The 14,999-nt window shown below is 43.7% G+C and overlaps 1 protein-coding gene across 2 annotated transcripts in view; it reads right to left on the bottom strand.

Moving 5' to 3' along the window:
• Positions 1 to 2,475: 2,475 nt before the first annotated feature.
• Positions 2,476 to 14,999, bottom strand: part of rcor3 (REST corepressor 3) — a 68,312-nt gene continuing 55,788 nt past the window's right edge. For both annotated transcript variants that reach the window (XM_047365135.1, XM_047365133.1), the window contains 3 exons: positions 8,009 to 8,066; positions 7,315 to 7,559; positions 2,476 to 6,911 (listed from right to left, as the gene is read on the bottom strand). In XM_047365135.1, coding sequence (XP_047221091.1) covers positions 6,531 to 6,911; positions 7,315 to 7,559; positions 8,009 to 8,066 — 684 coding nt within the window. In that variant the 3' untranslated portion in view covers positions 2,476 to 6,530. The remainder of the gene's footprint in view (positions 6,912 to 7,314; positions 7,560 to 8,008; positions 8,067 to 14,999) is intronic.

Below are 14,999 nucleotides of genomic sequence, written 5' to 3'. Positions count from 1 at the left end.
GATGGTCTGGGGTGCCGTGTCAGCTGCTGGTGTTGGTCCACTGTGTTTTATCAAGGGCAGCTAGCTATCAGGAGATTTTGGAGCACTTCATGCTTCCATCTGCTGAAAAGCTTTATGGAGATGAAAATTTTATTTTTCAGCACGACCTGGCACCTGCTCACAGTGCCAAAACCACTGGTAAATGGTTTACTGACCATGGTATCACTGTGCTCAATTGGCCTGCCAACTCTCCTGACCTGAACCCCATAGAGAATCTGTGGGATATTGTGAAGAGAACGTTGAGAGACTCAAGACCCAACACTCTGGATGAGCTAAAGGCCACTATCGAAGCATCCTGGGCCTCCATAAGACCTCAGCAGTGCCACAGGCTGATTGCCTCCATGCCACGCCGCATTGAAGCAGTCATTTCTGCAAAAGGACTCCCGACCAAGTATTGAGTGCATAACTGTACATGATTATTTGAAGGTTGACGTTTTTTGTATAAAAAACACTTTTCTTTTATTGGTCAGATGAAATATGCTAATTTTGTGAGATAGGAATTTTGGGTTTTCATGAGCCTGAGACCTGAAATATTTCAGTTGGTGTGCAATGAATCTAAAATATATGAATATTAAATTTTCATCATGACATTATGGAAAATAATGAACTTTATCACAATATGCTAATATTTCGAGAAGGGCCTGTATAATCAGATTTAGGAGTCACAACAACTAGTTCACAAACTTTTATGAGACCAACATCATATTTATTTTTTGCCCACAGGTCAGAAAAAACTTGGGAAAGCAAAGGATGGAAAACATAATCAATAACCCAGAAACAAGCTTTGAGAACAGAATGTGTTATGCTCTAGAATCAAATGGACAGTTCTGTGACAGTGAACACTACTCTGGAGAGATCTCTTGAAAGCAGAAAGTCATTTTGAGAACATGATATGAGGATTTGTGAAATCACTGCCCAATCAAAAATTGTCAGACATTTAGAAAAAAATAACCCCACATGGGGTTATGCTTAACCCCATGTGGGGAGTACAGAAATGGCAGCCATATTGTAGTTCTTTGCTCAGTCTTGTCCTTTTTTCAGCTTTCCTCTGTTTGTCAGCGAGCCGCTAAGGCCTTTGGCATGCCAGCAAATATCAGAGAGGTTCAGTTCAGTTGAGTCCAAACAAGCAACTTTTGAATCAATGACAGGACAGCACTCATTGGTTTGGGTTGTTGCTCAAGGTCTTGGAGATGCATGCGCTTTTGTGGTGGAATGCGTTGAGGGTAGTGTGAGATCGCTGGTGGGTGCTACTGTCAGCTGGTAGTGGTGGGCATGCAAGGGAGGGCAAGGCACGGGCATCCAAGTCGTCAATCACAGCTGCCAGGGCGCTCAGATGACACAGGAGGAAAAGATGGACAAACATGAGAATCAGGCTTCATTGCAAGGAGGAGGATTTGCAATGGCTGTGTGTGTGTGTGTCAGATGGTTTAGCAGAGCATTCAGAGACAGAGCAGTTTACTCACTCATTCAGTCACCAACATTCGTGCCATCATCTCTGCCTACAAGTCTTCCTATTTTCTTTTCTTTTTGGCTTCTATTTTAAATTTATTTGCTCTTTTATTTGCTCTTGAACCTTTTTCAGTACTGTAATACTAAGTGAACCTCCTGCAGGAAGATTTGAGAATTTGATCCAATCATTAATGCATGCATTGCTCCCGGGCCCATATTTTCTCAGCATAAAATCAAATGTTTTTCCCTGGGGGCTTGGCAATTTCTGAGAATCTTGCGCCTGTCCCATTTTACTAGAACGCGTTTCCTGTCCGATTTATCCGCAAGTAATTTACCAGTAGCCAATGCACACAGAGTGAAGCCCTTACGCCTTCACTTGCTACCAAAACGTTGAATAAATGAGAAGATATCCTTCTTACCCACGTCTGGGTACAAATCAGGCACCTTATGGCGTACCTGCCGCGTGTCCAACTAAGCTTATCTTGGAAGCACTCCTCTCCACACATGAGATTCTGTGGGGGTTCTTTTTGGTTCCCAGGTGAAAAATCCTTGCCTTATTCCTGTCCTAGTAGAAAGCGTTATCAATTATTTAGAAGGTTAGATTTGCTTTTACATTTATAAAGATTAACGTATTTCGTTTTATTCTAATTTTAATTCTAATTTTACTCTTTAAAATTTTTGAATCTTAGAAAAACTATTTCTAGAATTTTAAGTGCCATTGTTTTAATTTGTGCCAAAAGAGGATTATTTCACCGTCTCAGAAGAAAGGTGCAGGTTCGTTTTGCTCTCCCGCTGACCTCCAGGGACTCCGACACCAGAAGTCCTCTGTCACCCTGAAACTCCAAAACGGGGTTTAGAGGCTGGAATGAGAATTCCATCTTCTGACGCTCGGTGTCCTCAGAAGATCAGTCAAGAAAACCCCACGTCTGACACCAGCTGTCAATGGAAAAAATGCACCTTAATAAAGTCACTTAACAAGGAGCGCGGTGAGAATCAAAGTGGCACATTTATTAAATTCTTGCAAGAATTGAGAACGGACAGAGGATACAACCAAACCAGTGTCTCAGTCTGCTTGTCCTGCCGTAAACAAGGAAAAACATACTTTTTATAAGCCCTCACAAAATGAGAAAGAAGTTCACATTACAGAGACAGGGAGATAAAACAGACCTTAAGCATCAGATTTCTAAAAGAGGTCACCATGATGCGACGCCTTGGAAAGAAGTGTGGTATCTTTTCTTGGGTAAACACTATGTTCATATCAGAAAGACCTTGCATTCCAGATGTCTTTAACTGTGGCATGCTGATCTGCAAGAGTAGATCAAGTCTGAACTGGACATGTCATTCCAAACAAGCTGATCTAGGACACACATTGTAACAGATACTAAACAAGATGACCTATTTGAATTTTTCCACTATCACAAGTCAAACTCCAGAGGGAAAAATCTAAGTGGCTTCACATCAAAGGTCATTATTCCAATGAAAATACGACCTTTCATATGATTCTGGTTGCATTAAATGTCATACAATAAATATGTACAAAGAAAATCATCAGAAGCATTCACAATGATTGCTTTTACATGAAGTTCAAACAAGTATTACAAGAGGGTTATAAATAATAATCGACCCGACCGACATCATCATATGAGGACGTAAAGTGGTTCCCTCACATGACAAAAAGGGTTTGGCGAAAAAAAACACAACAAAGTAATAAAAACTGTATTTAGCAAAAAATTTCTTCCACAGAATTTCAGTGAATTTTTCAAAAGATGGATCTATAACCAACAGGTAATGCAGAAGTTCTTTTTAGAGCAGAGGTCAGTTTGGACTGACAGGATTCAACCTTAATCCTGTTATTCTGAATCAGTCCAAACTAAGTCCTGCTTCTGATTCTGAAATGATGCTAAAACATAATAATTTTATATTTTTCGCCTGCAAGCTTTTAGGTTAAATGACAAGAAATATGTCGTGTTGCAAAAATGCCTAAATCTGTGAAGGCACCTTTCTAAATACATTTCATGGAAAGTCCAAGGTTTACATTTTATGAAGCAACCACAGGAGCACAGAACCGCAGACAGCGCAAGTAGGTAATACAGAGTAAAGAACTGGACTAACACATGCTTCAGTAGGATCCTTAACAGAAAAAGGAAAATATAGAGAGTCAACAGACAAACTCATTTTAGAAACTTATCAACATCTTATAGCATAGCGTGCAATGGACATAACAATACTATAACAGTATGTACAACACCCAGCTGAGGTGAGAAGAAAGTACACCCTCTTTCAGTTTAAAGGTTTTAATCATCTTAATACCAGGTTGTAAAATTATGTAATTCTAACCTCAAGCTAACACAAACACACACAAAAAAAAAAATCATCTGATTTACTTAATTCAATTGTGGGCATTTGTTGCACACAAATGTTTTGCTTTGGCAACAATCTCCAGTGTTGTGGTAACTTAACACAAATTAGGTGTGTTAAGAGAACACAAGTTTTTTGTTTTGTAACAAAATGACTGAAATTTTCTTTTTCTTTTTCAGCACATCTAGTGGCCATTATTTTTTGTCATTGTCTCAACAGTAAGCTGACAGGAAAGGGGTGGAGAGAGGGGTAAGACATGCAGTAAAGGTCAACTGTGCCATGAGTCAACCTGTGACAGCTGTGTCAAGGACAGAAGCCTCTGAATATGGGTTGCACATTATAGCTGTGCACCACCACTGCACCCTGAAATATGTGAATAAAATAAATCCACCACTGCAATAATTTCATTCCTATGCAATTTGGTCACTTTTCTTCAACACAGCTCAATTCCTTTTCTTGCAACATTATTTGATCTCATATATTTAACAATGTTGTTTTAAAATTCCAATAACATTGATAGAGGGACGTTTTAGATGAGGGGAGATTTCATGGGATTTGATACCATAGGGATTCGATACCATAGGGATATTTGGTGTGTTTGATTTTTATGGCCAAATTTATTTTGCAAAGTGTTGTTCTGTGTGCTTATTTTGGGGGTGTGAGGAGAGTTGAGAGTTGGGGTGAGATCCTGTTTAATTTTTATAGGTTCTTGAACATCATCTTCTTCAACATGAAGTCACATCTGTCTATCATTGCCAAGATAATGCGATTGCGTGGGATTTTTTTTTCGGTGTTGTGACATTATGCCTCATTCTTTTTTTTAGAGACCCGATATCACAAGAAAACTTAGATTGATATGCCTGATCACTGATTCAGTTTTCTATCCCATGATGAATAGAACATCTTAATATGCAAACTCTGCATATAATGTAGAATCTACACAATACTACAATACATTTTCTTTTAGTACATGAAACAAGTGTTAAAGTAATTAAAGATTCTTAAGTAGATCCAACAATGCCAGTTTCCTTTTTGTAGTGCACTGTTTTTATTTTATACATCCAGATTTCTCTGCACATGCCATCTTATCAGGATCTGCACTGTGATATTTTACAATGTGCCTTCCAGCTTTGCTGTTAACAACAGATTTAACAGAAAAAGGAGGACAAAAGAAAGAGTTTGACCTCCTCTAGAAAAGTTACAAAAAGGTATTTGGGTAGTTTGCTGGTGTGGAGACAAAGATATAAATAAGAAATTACATCACAAGCAACTGTTACTGTCCATCAGTTTCTGAAAGATTATAAGGCCGGATCCAGACAATTGAAGCAATGGATGTGCTTTGTAAACAAGCAGCTGGGATTGTGGAACCAAAAGAGGCAAGGTTTAGAACTCTGTGACATCTAGCTGAGCACAACTGACGGTGATGCGATATCTCGTTGGCAATCCAAATGCATTTAGTGCTTTAAATACAGTCAAGTTATTGTGACTCATCCTCAACGTACTCTGCTTGGACATTGCTTTGATTAAATGTACAGTGAAGAATGGACAGGTCTGGCTATTGACCTATGGGCATGAACTTTGGGTCATGATGGAAAGACCAAGATCCCAGATACAAGTGGCTGAAATGAGCTTCCTCCACAGGGTGACCTGACACTCCCTTAGAGATAGGGTGAGGAGCTCGGCCATCTGAGAGGAGCTTGTAATAGAGCTGCTGCTCCTCCACATTGAAAGGAGTCAGTTGAGGTGGCTTGGGCATCTGTATCGGATGCCTCCTGGGCAAGATCTACAGAAATGATCACGTTTTATACTTGTAGCTGCCAATGCACTAATTCCAACATTGAGCAATGGCTACAAATGAAACAAATTGACCACAATGCCATTACCCATTTTTCTGTGAGCTGCCAGTGTCAAGTATTGGGCTTGGTCTTGGTATCTTTCTTGTGTGGCCAGAAATTGTGTTTTGTGAGAAGAGGAATACTTCCAATTTGACTTGATTTAAATATGCATCTCTAGTGGTTTAAAACTACCTAATCATGAAATTATTTTAACATTTGTGACGAGAAGGGGATAATCTAATACATAACTGTATATACATATATGTACTACATATTTTATATATTTTTCCAGCTGACTGGTTGTCTGGTGTCCTTGAAAACTTGAACAGAAGAAAGAAGGAGTAGAAAAATAATAAGATAGATCAATATTTTTTGAGAAGTTAAAAATTTCCGGATGACATCCATATGAACCAGTTTTGTAGGCAGTATCTTGTGCACTCTAAGGCACATGCATTTCAGCTTTGTCTGAAAGCAAATCTATTTTCCATAATCACTACAAAAATAACACAGGGCTAAACCTTCCTGAACATCATTAGAAGATTATCTCTCAACAACCACCAAGCAATGTTTTCACAGATTACTTATCGGTATATGTTTTGTCACATTTATAAAGGCTGTTGCCTTTCAAAGAAGAACCTTTAAAGCAGGTACCAATATTTAAACAGATGTTGCATTCAAGATCTGTGGAAAGGAAACTTCACTTCATATTCCAATGTTGAAAAACACCAGGTCTGAATTAGCTGTTAATTTTTCTGATATTTTGGTGTTTTGAAAATTGATGTCAGACCTCTCCAAATACTCAGAAGTTTGGTCAACAGGTTGAAAGGAAAAAATCTGATCTGAAGGAAGTCAGTGGAGGGAAGATGATGAGGCTGTGTCTGACAGGTGGATGGTCATGGCAGAGGGCTGTTGGGTGGAGCTCTGGCCTGGGACCCCAGGGTTACCCCCAAGGCCTACAGGAGTAGGGCGGGGGTTGAGGCGTGGTGGCATTGGGTTGGAGGGTCGGATGAGAGGTGGGGGTTGCTGTAGGGTGGCTCGAGGCTGCAAAAAACGAGCTTGTTGCTGAAGGGGTGGTGGCTGGCGGTGTAGTGAAGGTGTGGCTGGCAGAGAGGGCCTCAGGAGTGGAGGAGGCTGGTGGAGAGAGGAGGATGAAGCATTGGAAGTCACAGAATTTTGAACTGAAGCAGAAGAGCAGGCCGCAGGAGATGCACCTGAAGATGTGACCTGACCCTGTAAAGAGGAAAGGCCAGAATACAAAGTTAGTTTAAATATTTGGCAACTTTGAGACCATTTGTTTTTCTGGAAAGAAAGACATAAATCTAAAGAAACAGATCAGGGATTTGTTTGGCAAGGATGTGAGGTATTAATGTGCAGTTGTCTGTGCTTGAGAGCGTGCTCACAGAACTACACAGGGGAAAACACAGGCTGTAAAGGTAAAGGTCCACAAATCAAATTTTATTGCTATAGGACTTTACAACAGTCACTACTGAGCCAAAAGTGCTTTCCATTAGTGCAAGAATAAAACACAAACTAGAATAGAGATAAAAACAATTTGACATTAGTAAAATCCTGTCAAAAAAAAAATAGAAGTGTTACAGCGCTGTTATGTGCTAAACGTAGATCAAGGTCTTACCTCCTCATCCTCCTCATCGGTGCTCTTCCCTGAAGGAGTGGTTGAACTGTTCTTTCCCTCTTCACCTGATGTGGCACTGTCTCCATTTGGAGCCTGAGTTCCTTGCTCTGCTTCCCACTCCTGCAGTACCTCCTCTAGGTTGAACCGACGACGATAGTTCACAAAGAAGTTTTTCACCTGTCCCACTGTTTTGTTGCCAATGACATCAGCAATGGCCTGGAAGTTTTTGCCATACTTCCTGACTCCTGGATAAATTGAATGAAGTGATTGCAGTGTAATTCGATCTTACCAGATTCATAACAAGAAGATAAGCAGGTGCTTGTCCTGTTGCTGATAACTACAATATAAAAAGTGTGCCCTGCTTTACAACAATTTGTGTAGGTCAAAAGATTAATTGATACAATGCCTTAAGAAAATTGTAGGACTGTTGTTAAGGGCACAGCAAAGGCATTGTGGGTCAGGTGTACAAGGTTCCAGATTGCCCTCACACCACTTCTAGGTAATGCTACTATTCCACACAGACCACATATAACACAAATCGCCAAGAATTGCAGAATTGTAGGATCTGTGAGGATTTTTGGAATTTTGCAAATATTATGATCCTATCTACGATGTTGTTACATTCAGTTATGACACATGTATGATAAATAAGAATAGTGTCTATCTCGGTGTTTAATAACGAGATGTAGCTTACCTTGAACAGCTAGAAGCTGTTCATCTGTTGTCCAACGAGCGTTCACCTTCTGGTTACACTACAAAAATAAAGGACAAGGTTTAAAAGACCGAAAACAAAAGAAGAGATTTTTTTGAGTGTTAGAACTGTGATGCAACCAATAATGTCATTGTCAAGTATGTGGTGACACGGTTCCCAAAAACCGGCTAAAACTAATACTTCGGCAACAGACCAAGACAACGAGGGCACCGATAGCACTAGTAGCAAAAGTGACTTTAGCATGGTATTAGATGAACTTCGGTCACTACATTCTGAGTTCAGTTGGAGACAAAGATTGAAAACCTGGAGAACCGGGCCCAAAGGAAGTACTTCTGTACTCTGGAAAGGGTCAGCATCCGCTGCTGGAGTTTATATGAGAGATTCTGCCAAACTGGCTGGGGACCGACAGATTATTTATTATTGAGAGGGCACACCGCACCCTGGCACCTCCAAGACTAAACCAACTCAGAGCTGTCCTTTTTCGATTCCTGAATTTCCAAGACTGGGGAGTTTGTTTTTCACTCCACAAAACAATGTAGTACCAGGCACGACGGAAATAAACACTCTTTTTCGCCCAGGATCTTTCAGCTGAAACCATCTGACAGTGAGCCGAGTTCAACATGATCAGGAAAGTGTTTGCTGAAAAAGGAATGTTCCACAGGTTTCAGTATAACCCATGTAGGATGAGGATCCTTCACAATGGAAAAATACAGCTGTTTTCATCTCCAAGGGAGGCCACGGACATCCACCATAGACACACCTGACAGGATTAGCTGTAGCAGTGTAGGAAAACCCTTGCTTACTATTACTTATAGATGAACTTTTATGCACACACCATAATGATAAAGTATAAATGCTAACATTTTCACTTTTGTTGGGATAGGATAAGAATCGCCAACACTGTTTACAGTGGGGGCGGGGAGCTGCTGACCTCGACCGGGGACATTATCGGGCGGTGGAAGGAGTACTTCGAGGATCTCCTCAGTCCTGCCATAATGCATTCCCTGGTGGAAACAGAGGCTGGGGACTCGGGGTTGGACTCTTTCATCACCCAGGCTGAAGTCACCGAGGTGGTTAAAAAGCTCCGTGGTGGCAGGGCTTCGGGGTTGGATAAGATCCGCCCTGAGTACCTCATGTCTTTGGATGTTGTGGGGCTGTCATGGTTGACACGCCTCTTCAACATTGCGTGGCAGACGGGGACAGTGCCTCTGGATTGGCAGACTGGGGTATTGGTCCCCCTACATAAGAAGGGTGACCGGAGGGTGTGTTCCAACTACAGGGGGATCACACTCCTCAGCCTCCCTGGTAAGGCCTACGCCAGGGTATTGGAGAGGAGAGTCCGGCTGATAGTGTGGTTTTCGTCCCGGCCATGGAACACTGGACCAGCTCTATACCCTCTACAGGGTACTCGAGGGTTCACGGGAGTTTGCCCAACCGGTCCACATATGTTTTGTGGACCTGGAGAAAGCATTCAACTGTGTCCCTCGTGATGCCCTGTGGGGGGTGCTCCAGGAGTATGGAATCGGGGGCCCTTTACTAGGGGCCATCCGGTCTCTGTACAAGCGGAGCAGGAGTTTGGTTCGCACTAAGTTGGACCTGTTCCCGGTGCATGTTGGACTCCGGCGGGTCTGCCCTTTGTCACCGGTGCTGTTCATAACTTTTATGGACAGGATTTCTAGGCACAGCCAAGGGCCGGAGCGGGTCTGGTTTGGGGACCAGAGGATTTCGTCTCTTCTTTTTGCAGATGACGTGGTCCTGCTGGCCCCCTCTAGCCAAGACCTACAGCAGGCACTGGGGCGGTTCACAGCCGAGTGTGAAGCGGCAGGGATGAAAATCAGCTCCTCCAAGTCCAAGGCCATGGTTTTCGACCGGAAAAGGGTGGCTTGTCCTCTTCAGGTTGGAGGGGAGTTCCTGCTTCAAGTGGGGGAGTTTAAGTATCTCGGACTCTTGTTCACGAGTGAGGGAAGAATGGAGCGGGAGATCGACAGACGGATCGGTGCGGCTGCCACAGTAATGGGGGCGCTGTGCCGGTCCGTTGTGGTGAAGAGAGAGCTGAGCCAAAAAGCAAAGCTCTCGATTTACCGGTCAGTCTACGTTCCTACCCTCACCTATGGCCATGAACTTTGGGTCATGACCGAAAGAACGAGATCCTGGATACAAGCGGCTGAAATGAGCTTCCTCGGTAGGGTGGCCGGGCACTCCCTTAGAGATAGGTTGAGGAGCTCGGCCATCTTGGAGGGGCTCGGAGTAGAGCCGCTGCTCCTCCACTTGAGAGGAGCCAGTTGAGGTGGCTTGGGCATCTATACCGGAGGCCTCCTGGACACCTTCCTCGGGAGGTGTTCCAGGCACATCCCACCGGGAGGAGGCCCAGGGGACGGCCCAGGACACCCTGGAGGAACTATGTCTCTCGGCTGGCCTGGGAACGCCTTGGGCTCCCCCCGGAGGAGCTGGAGGAGGTGTCTGGGGAGAGGGACGTCTGGGTGTCTCTGCTGAGTCTGCTGCCCCCGCGACCTGGTCCCGGATAAAGCAGAAGACGACGAGAGGAACGAGAGGATAAGAATCCTCACTGACGCTTAAGACCAAATGACCTACATTTTGACATAAAGTTTAATAAACTGGGTTTGATTATGGAACGCTGTGTAACCGGGTTGATTAGACTGCTGCAGCCACACTTGGATTGAGGGTCAGACACCTGCTATCACACACTATATCAGATAGACACCAGAATGGTGACATATAGTCTACTGAACAACACTGAGGGTGTGCACATCCTGTGCGTGGGAGTGCTAGATATAAAAACTATGTGTCACCTTCTTTCAGGGATGCTTCGTCACTTTGATCACCGAGCAGATTCAGGAAAGGAAGCCTCAGCACTGATCTTTGTAACCATTGCTCTACCTTATTAAGAATAACAGTGTTGAAAGTTTAATACGATTTAAGAGGGATTCCTTTAAGAGAGTGTTAGAAACAGTGGTGTCACTTCTGGGAAAAAGGATTCGGGGGAGCTCCAAGGTATCTATCCGCCACCAGGGTGCAGTAGCTCGGACAGCAGTTCACTTCCTAAACCACAGAATCAGCTGCCCATAACTGATGGTTGTGCCATAAAATCTGTCATGATTTTTGACTTTTTGCTAATCATTGGCTTGTTGCTATATCGGGCACAAGCAGCTAAGGAGAGGGACTCTGTACGTCATTTTGAACCCAAGTATAGATCGTTCAACAGGCTCAGATATATATAAAACACAAACTAGACAATAAATCAGTAAATCAATATATATTAGATGTCAACTTGGTGGAGGAAACAAAATCCAGACAGAATAGAATTCTCATGTCATTCAAGTATATATAAATCCCTCTCACATACAGATTAATTTCTTGTTTCAAGAGAACTTTCATCAAGGATCAAACAATGTCAGTATGATAGAATAGTGATCAGTGATCATGCACCTATCTCACTGAATATTTACATAAAACAATTTATCTAGAAACACCCAAACTGTCAGTTTCAAACAAGATGGTTACAGAATTTTGAATTTGTTACATTTACAGGGGAGAAAATTGATAATTAATGGGTAATGGATAATGCGATGACTCAATAAAGCAAAGTAACCTGTTACGCTTGAGAACTAAATATAATAAATTATCTTCTAATGCAGCAGCAAAAAGTCTAATGCGGTTAAAACAATCTTATTATGACCAATGAGAAAAAGCAGGAAAGCTCCTGCCGTGGAGAAATAAGAAAATACAAAATGAAAGAGCAATTAATAGCATAAATACCTTTCCTGGGAAGGTAACAGTAGATCCATCTGATAGTTTTTGACTATGAAAATTTGTATAAATCAGAGTGCCCTTGGGTCTCAGCAAAACAGGACAAATTCCTTGATCAACTGCAGTTTCAGACACTAACAGAAGACACAAAACAGGAATTGGACAGAAGCCTGACCATTGAAGAGATATCACAGGCTATCAAAAGCATTACCAACGGTAAGGCACCTGGGCCAGATGTTTTCCTGATTGAATTATATAAACTTTTCCAAGAAAAATTAATAATTCTACTTGTAACATGTATGAAGAAGCGTATCAAAATGCCAGCCTGAGACACGCAATAATCACTTTGATTTTAAAACCTGGTAAACCTTCTGCAGAGTTCTCATCATTTAGACCAATAAGTCTGATGGAGGTTGACAGTAAAATACTTTGTAAAGATTTAGCAAGAAGATTAAACCACTATATCTCACATTTAGTTCATAATGATCAAAATGGCTTTGGACCAAAACTTCAAGGGTTTTATGATATACGAAGCGTTCTACACATAATTCATGAGAAACATGATGCTAAACCCTGTTGGGGTTGCTGCATAGTACCCCTCCCAGGGACTACATTATTCTGCTGGGGGACATCAACGACCATGTGGGAAACGACAGTGACACCTGGAGAGGCGTGATCAGGAGGAATAGCCTCCATAATGAACACCATGTTCAAGCATAAGGGTGTTCATCAGTGCACTTGGCATCAGGACACCCTAGGAAGGAGGTCGATGATTGACTTTGTTTTCATGTCTTCAGACCTTCGGCCGCATGTTTTGGACACTCGGGTGAAGAGAGAGGCTGAACTGTCCACTGATCATCACCTGGTGGGGAGTTGGATCTGCTGGAAGAGGAGAAAGCTGGACAGACTTGGCAGGTCCAAGCGCCTAGTTAGGGTCTGCTGGGAATGTCTGGCGGAGCCCTCGGCCAGGGATGTATTCAACTCCCACCTCCAGGAGAGCTTTGACCAGATTCCAGGGGATGTTGGAGACACAGAATCCGAGTGAACCATGTTCTCCGCATCTATTGTCGATGCTGCAGCTTGTACCTGTGGCCGTAAGGTCTGCGGTGCCTGTTGCAGTGCCAATCCCCGAACCCGGTGGTGGAGACCGGCAGTAAGGGATGCTGTCAAGCTGAAGAAGGAGTCCTATCAGCTGTGGTTGGCTTGTGGGACTCCTGAGGTGGTTGACTGGTACCGTGAGGCCAAGCATGCTGCGGCCCGGGCTATGGCAGAGGCAAAAACTCAGGCCTGGGAGAAGTTCAGTGAGGTCATGGAGAAGGACTACCTGTTATCCTCAAAGTGATTCTGGCAAACCGTCCGGAGCCTCAGGAGGGGGCAGCAGTGCTTCACCATCACTGTTTACAGTGGGGGTGGGGAGCTGCCGACCTTGACTGGGGACATTATCGGGTGGTGGAAGGAGTACTTCGAGGATCTCCTCAATCCTGCCATCACGCCTTTCCTGGTGGAAGCAGAGACTGGGGACTCGGAGTTGGACTCTTTCATCACCCAGGCTCAAATCACAGAGGTGGTTAAAAAGCTCCACGATAGAAGGGCTTTGGGGGTGGATGAGATCCACCCTCAGTACCTCAAGTCTCTGGATGTTGTGGGGCTGTCATGGTTGACACACCTCTTTAACATTATGTGGCGGTTGGGGACAGTGCCTCTGGACTGGCAGACCAGAAGAAGAAGGGCGGCCGGAGGGTTTGTTTCAACTATGGGTGGATCACATTCCTCAGCCTCCCTGGTATGGCCTATGCCACAGTATTGGAGGGGAGAATTCGGCCAATAGTTGAACCTCAACTTCAGGAGGAGCAGTGTTGTTTTTGTCTCGGCCGTGGAGCACTGGACCAGCTCTACACCGTCTACAAGGTACTTGAGGGTTCATGGGAGTCTGCCCATCCACATGTGTTTTGTGGACCTGAAGGAGGCATTCAACTGTGTCTCTCGTGGTCCCCTGTGGGGGGTGCTCCAGGAGTACAGAGTCGGGGGCCCTCTATTAGGGGCCATCCGGTCTCTGTACAAGTGGAGCAGGAGTTTCGTCCGTATTGCCGGCACTAAGTCAGACCTGTTCCCGCCGCTTGTTGGACTCCAGCAGGGCTGCCCTTTATCACTGGTTCTGTTCATAACTTTTATGGACAGGATTTCTAGGCGCACCCAAGGGCCGCCGTCCTCAGGAGGTGTTCCAGGCACGTCCCACCAGGAGGAGGCCCAGGACACGCTGGAGGGACTATGTCTCTTGCCTGGCCTGGGCTTCCCCCAGAGGAGCTGGAGGAGGCGTCTGGGGAGAGGGAGGTCTGCGTGTCTCTACTGAGTCTACTGCCCCCGTGACCCGGTCCCGGATGAAGTGGAAGACGGCGGCGATGTTGCTAAAAACACAGCTTTATTATCACTCGATGCTCGTCAGGCCTTTGACAGAGTAGAATGTCGTATTTATTTATTGCTCTCCCGAGAAAAGAAAATGGATGTACCCTCAAGTCACGTGTGGCATATAAAGGAGATCTCATCATGAATTGCACTGGAACAACTCACCTCTCTTGTCAGGGGGAGGGGAGAGCATTTTGAAGAAATATGGTCACCGTTGAATAAATTTCTGTGGGGGACTATGTTGCTTAATGTAAATTTTGTGATAATAGTACACTTGTTTGTTGTGTACTATAAAAATTCAATAAATATATCACTTAAAAAAAGAAAGAGACTGGGCAAAAATAACCTCCATGGGAGAGCTTCAAAGGTAGAACCAATGCTGACTCAAAAGAACACAAAGACCCATCTCACATTTACCAAAAAAACATCTTGATGATCCCCGAGACATCTTGGAAAACATTCTGTTGACATTTAGTGGAGTGATTAGACAAAAGAGGAGCTTTTGGAAGGTGGGGGTCCCGTTACATCTGGTGTAAAACTAACACAGCGTCTCAGAAGCAGAACATCGTACCTGCAGTCAAACATGGTGGTGGAAGTGTAATGGTCTGGGACTGCTTTGATGCTAAAGAACCTGGGTGGCTTGCTGTAATTTGCTATTGAACCATGTATTCTCCTCCCTATCAGAGAATCCTGAAGGAGGTTGTGACCTTGAGCTCCAGGGACCTCATGTACGAAGCGTACTTAAGCACAAACATCTTGCGGCGCTATGTTTTATGCCTAACTTGGCATGTACAAAAATGAA

The sequence above is a fragment of the Girardinichthys multiradiatus genome, chromosome 5, assembly GCF_021462225.1.
Source record: "Girardinichthys multiradiatus isolate DD_20200921_A chromosome 5, DD_fGirMul_XY1, whole genome shotgun sequence".
In the NCBI taxonomy this organism is placed as follows: Eukaryota; Metazoa; Chordata; class Actinopteri; order Cyprinodontiformes; family Goodeidae; genus Girardinichthys; species Girardinichthys multiradiatus.
This window is presented reverse-complemented; position numbering and strand designations above follow the sequence as displayed.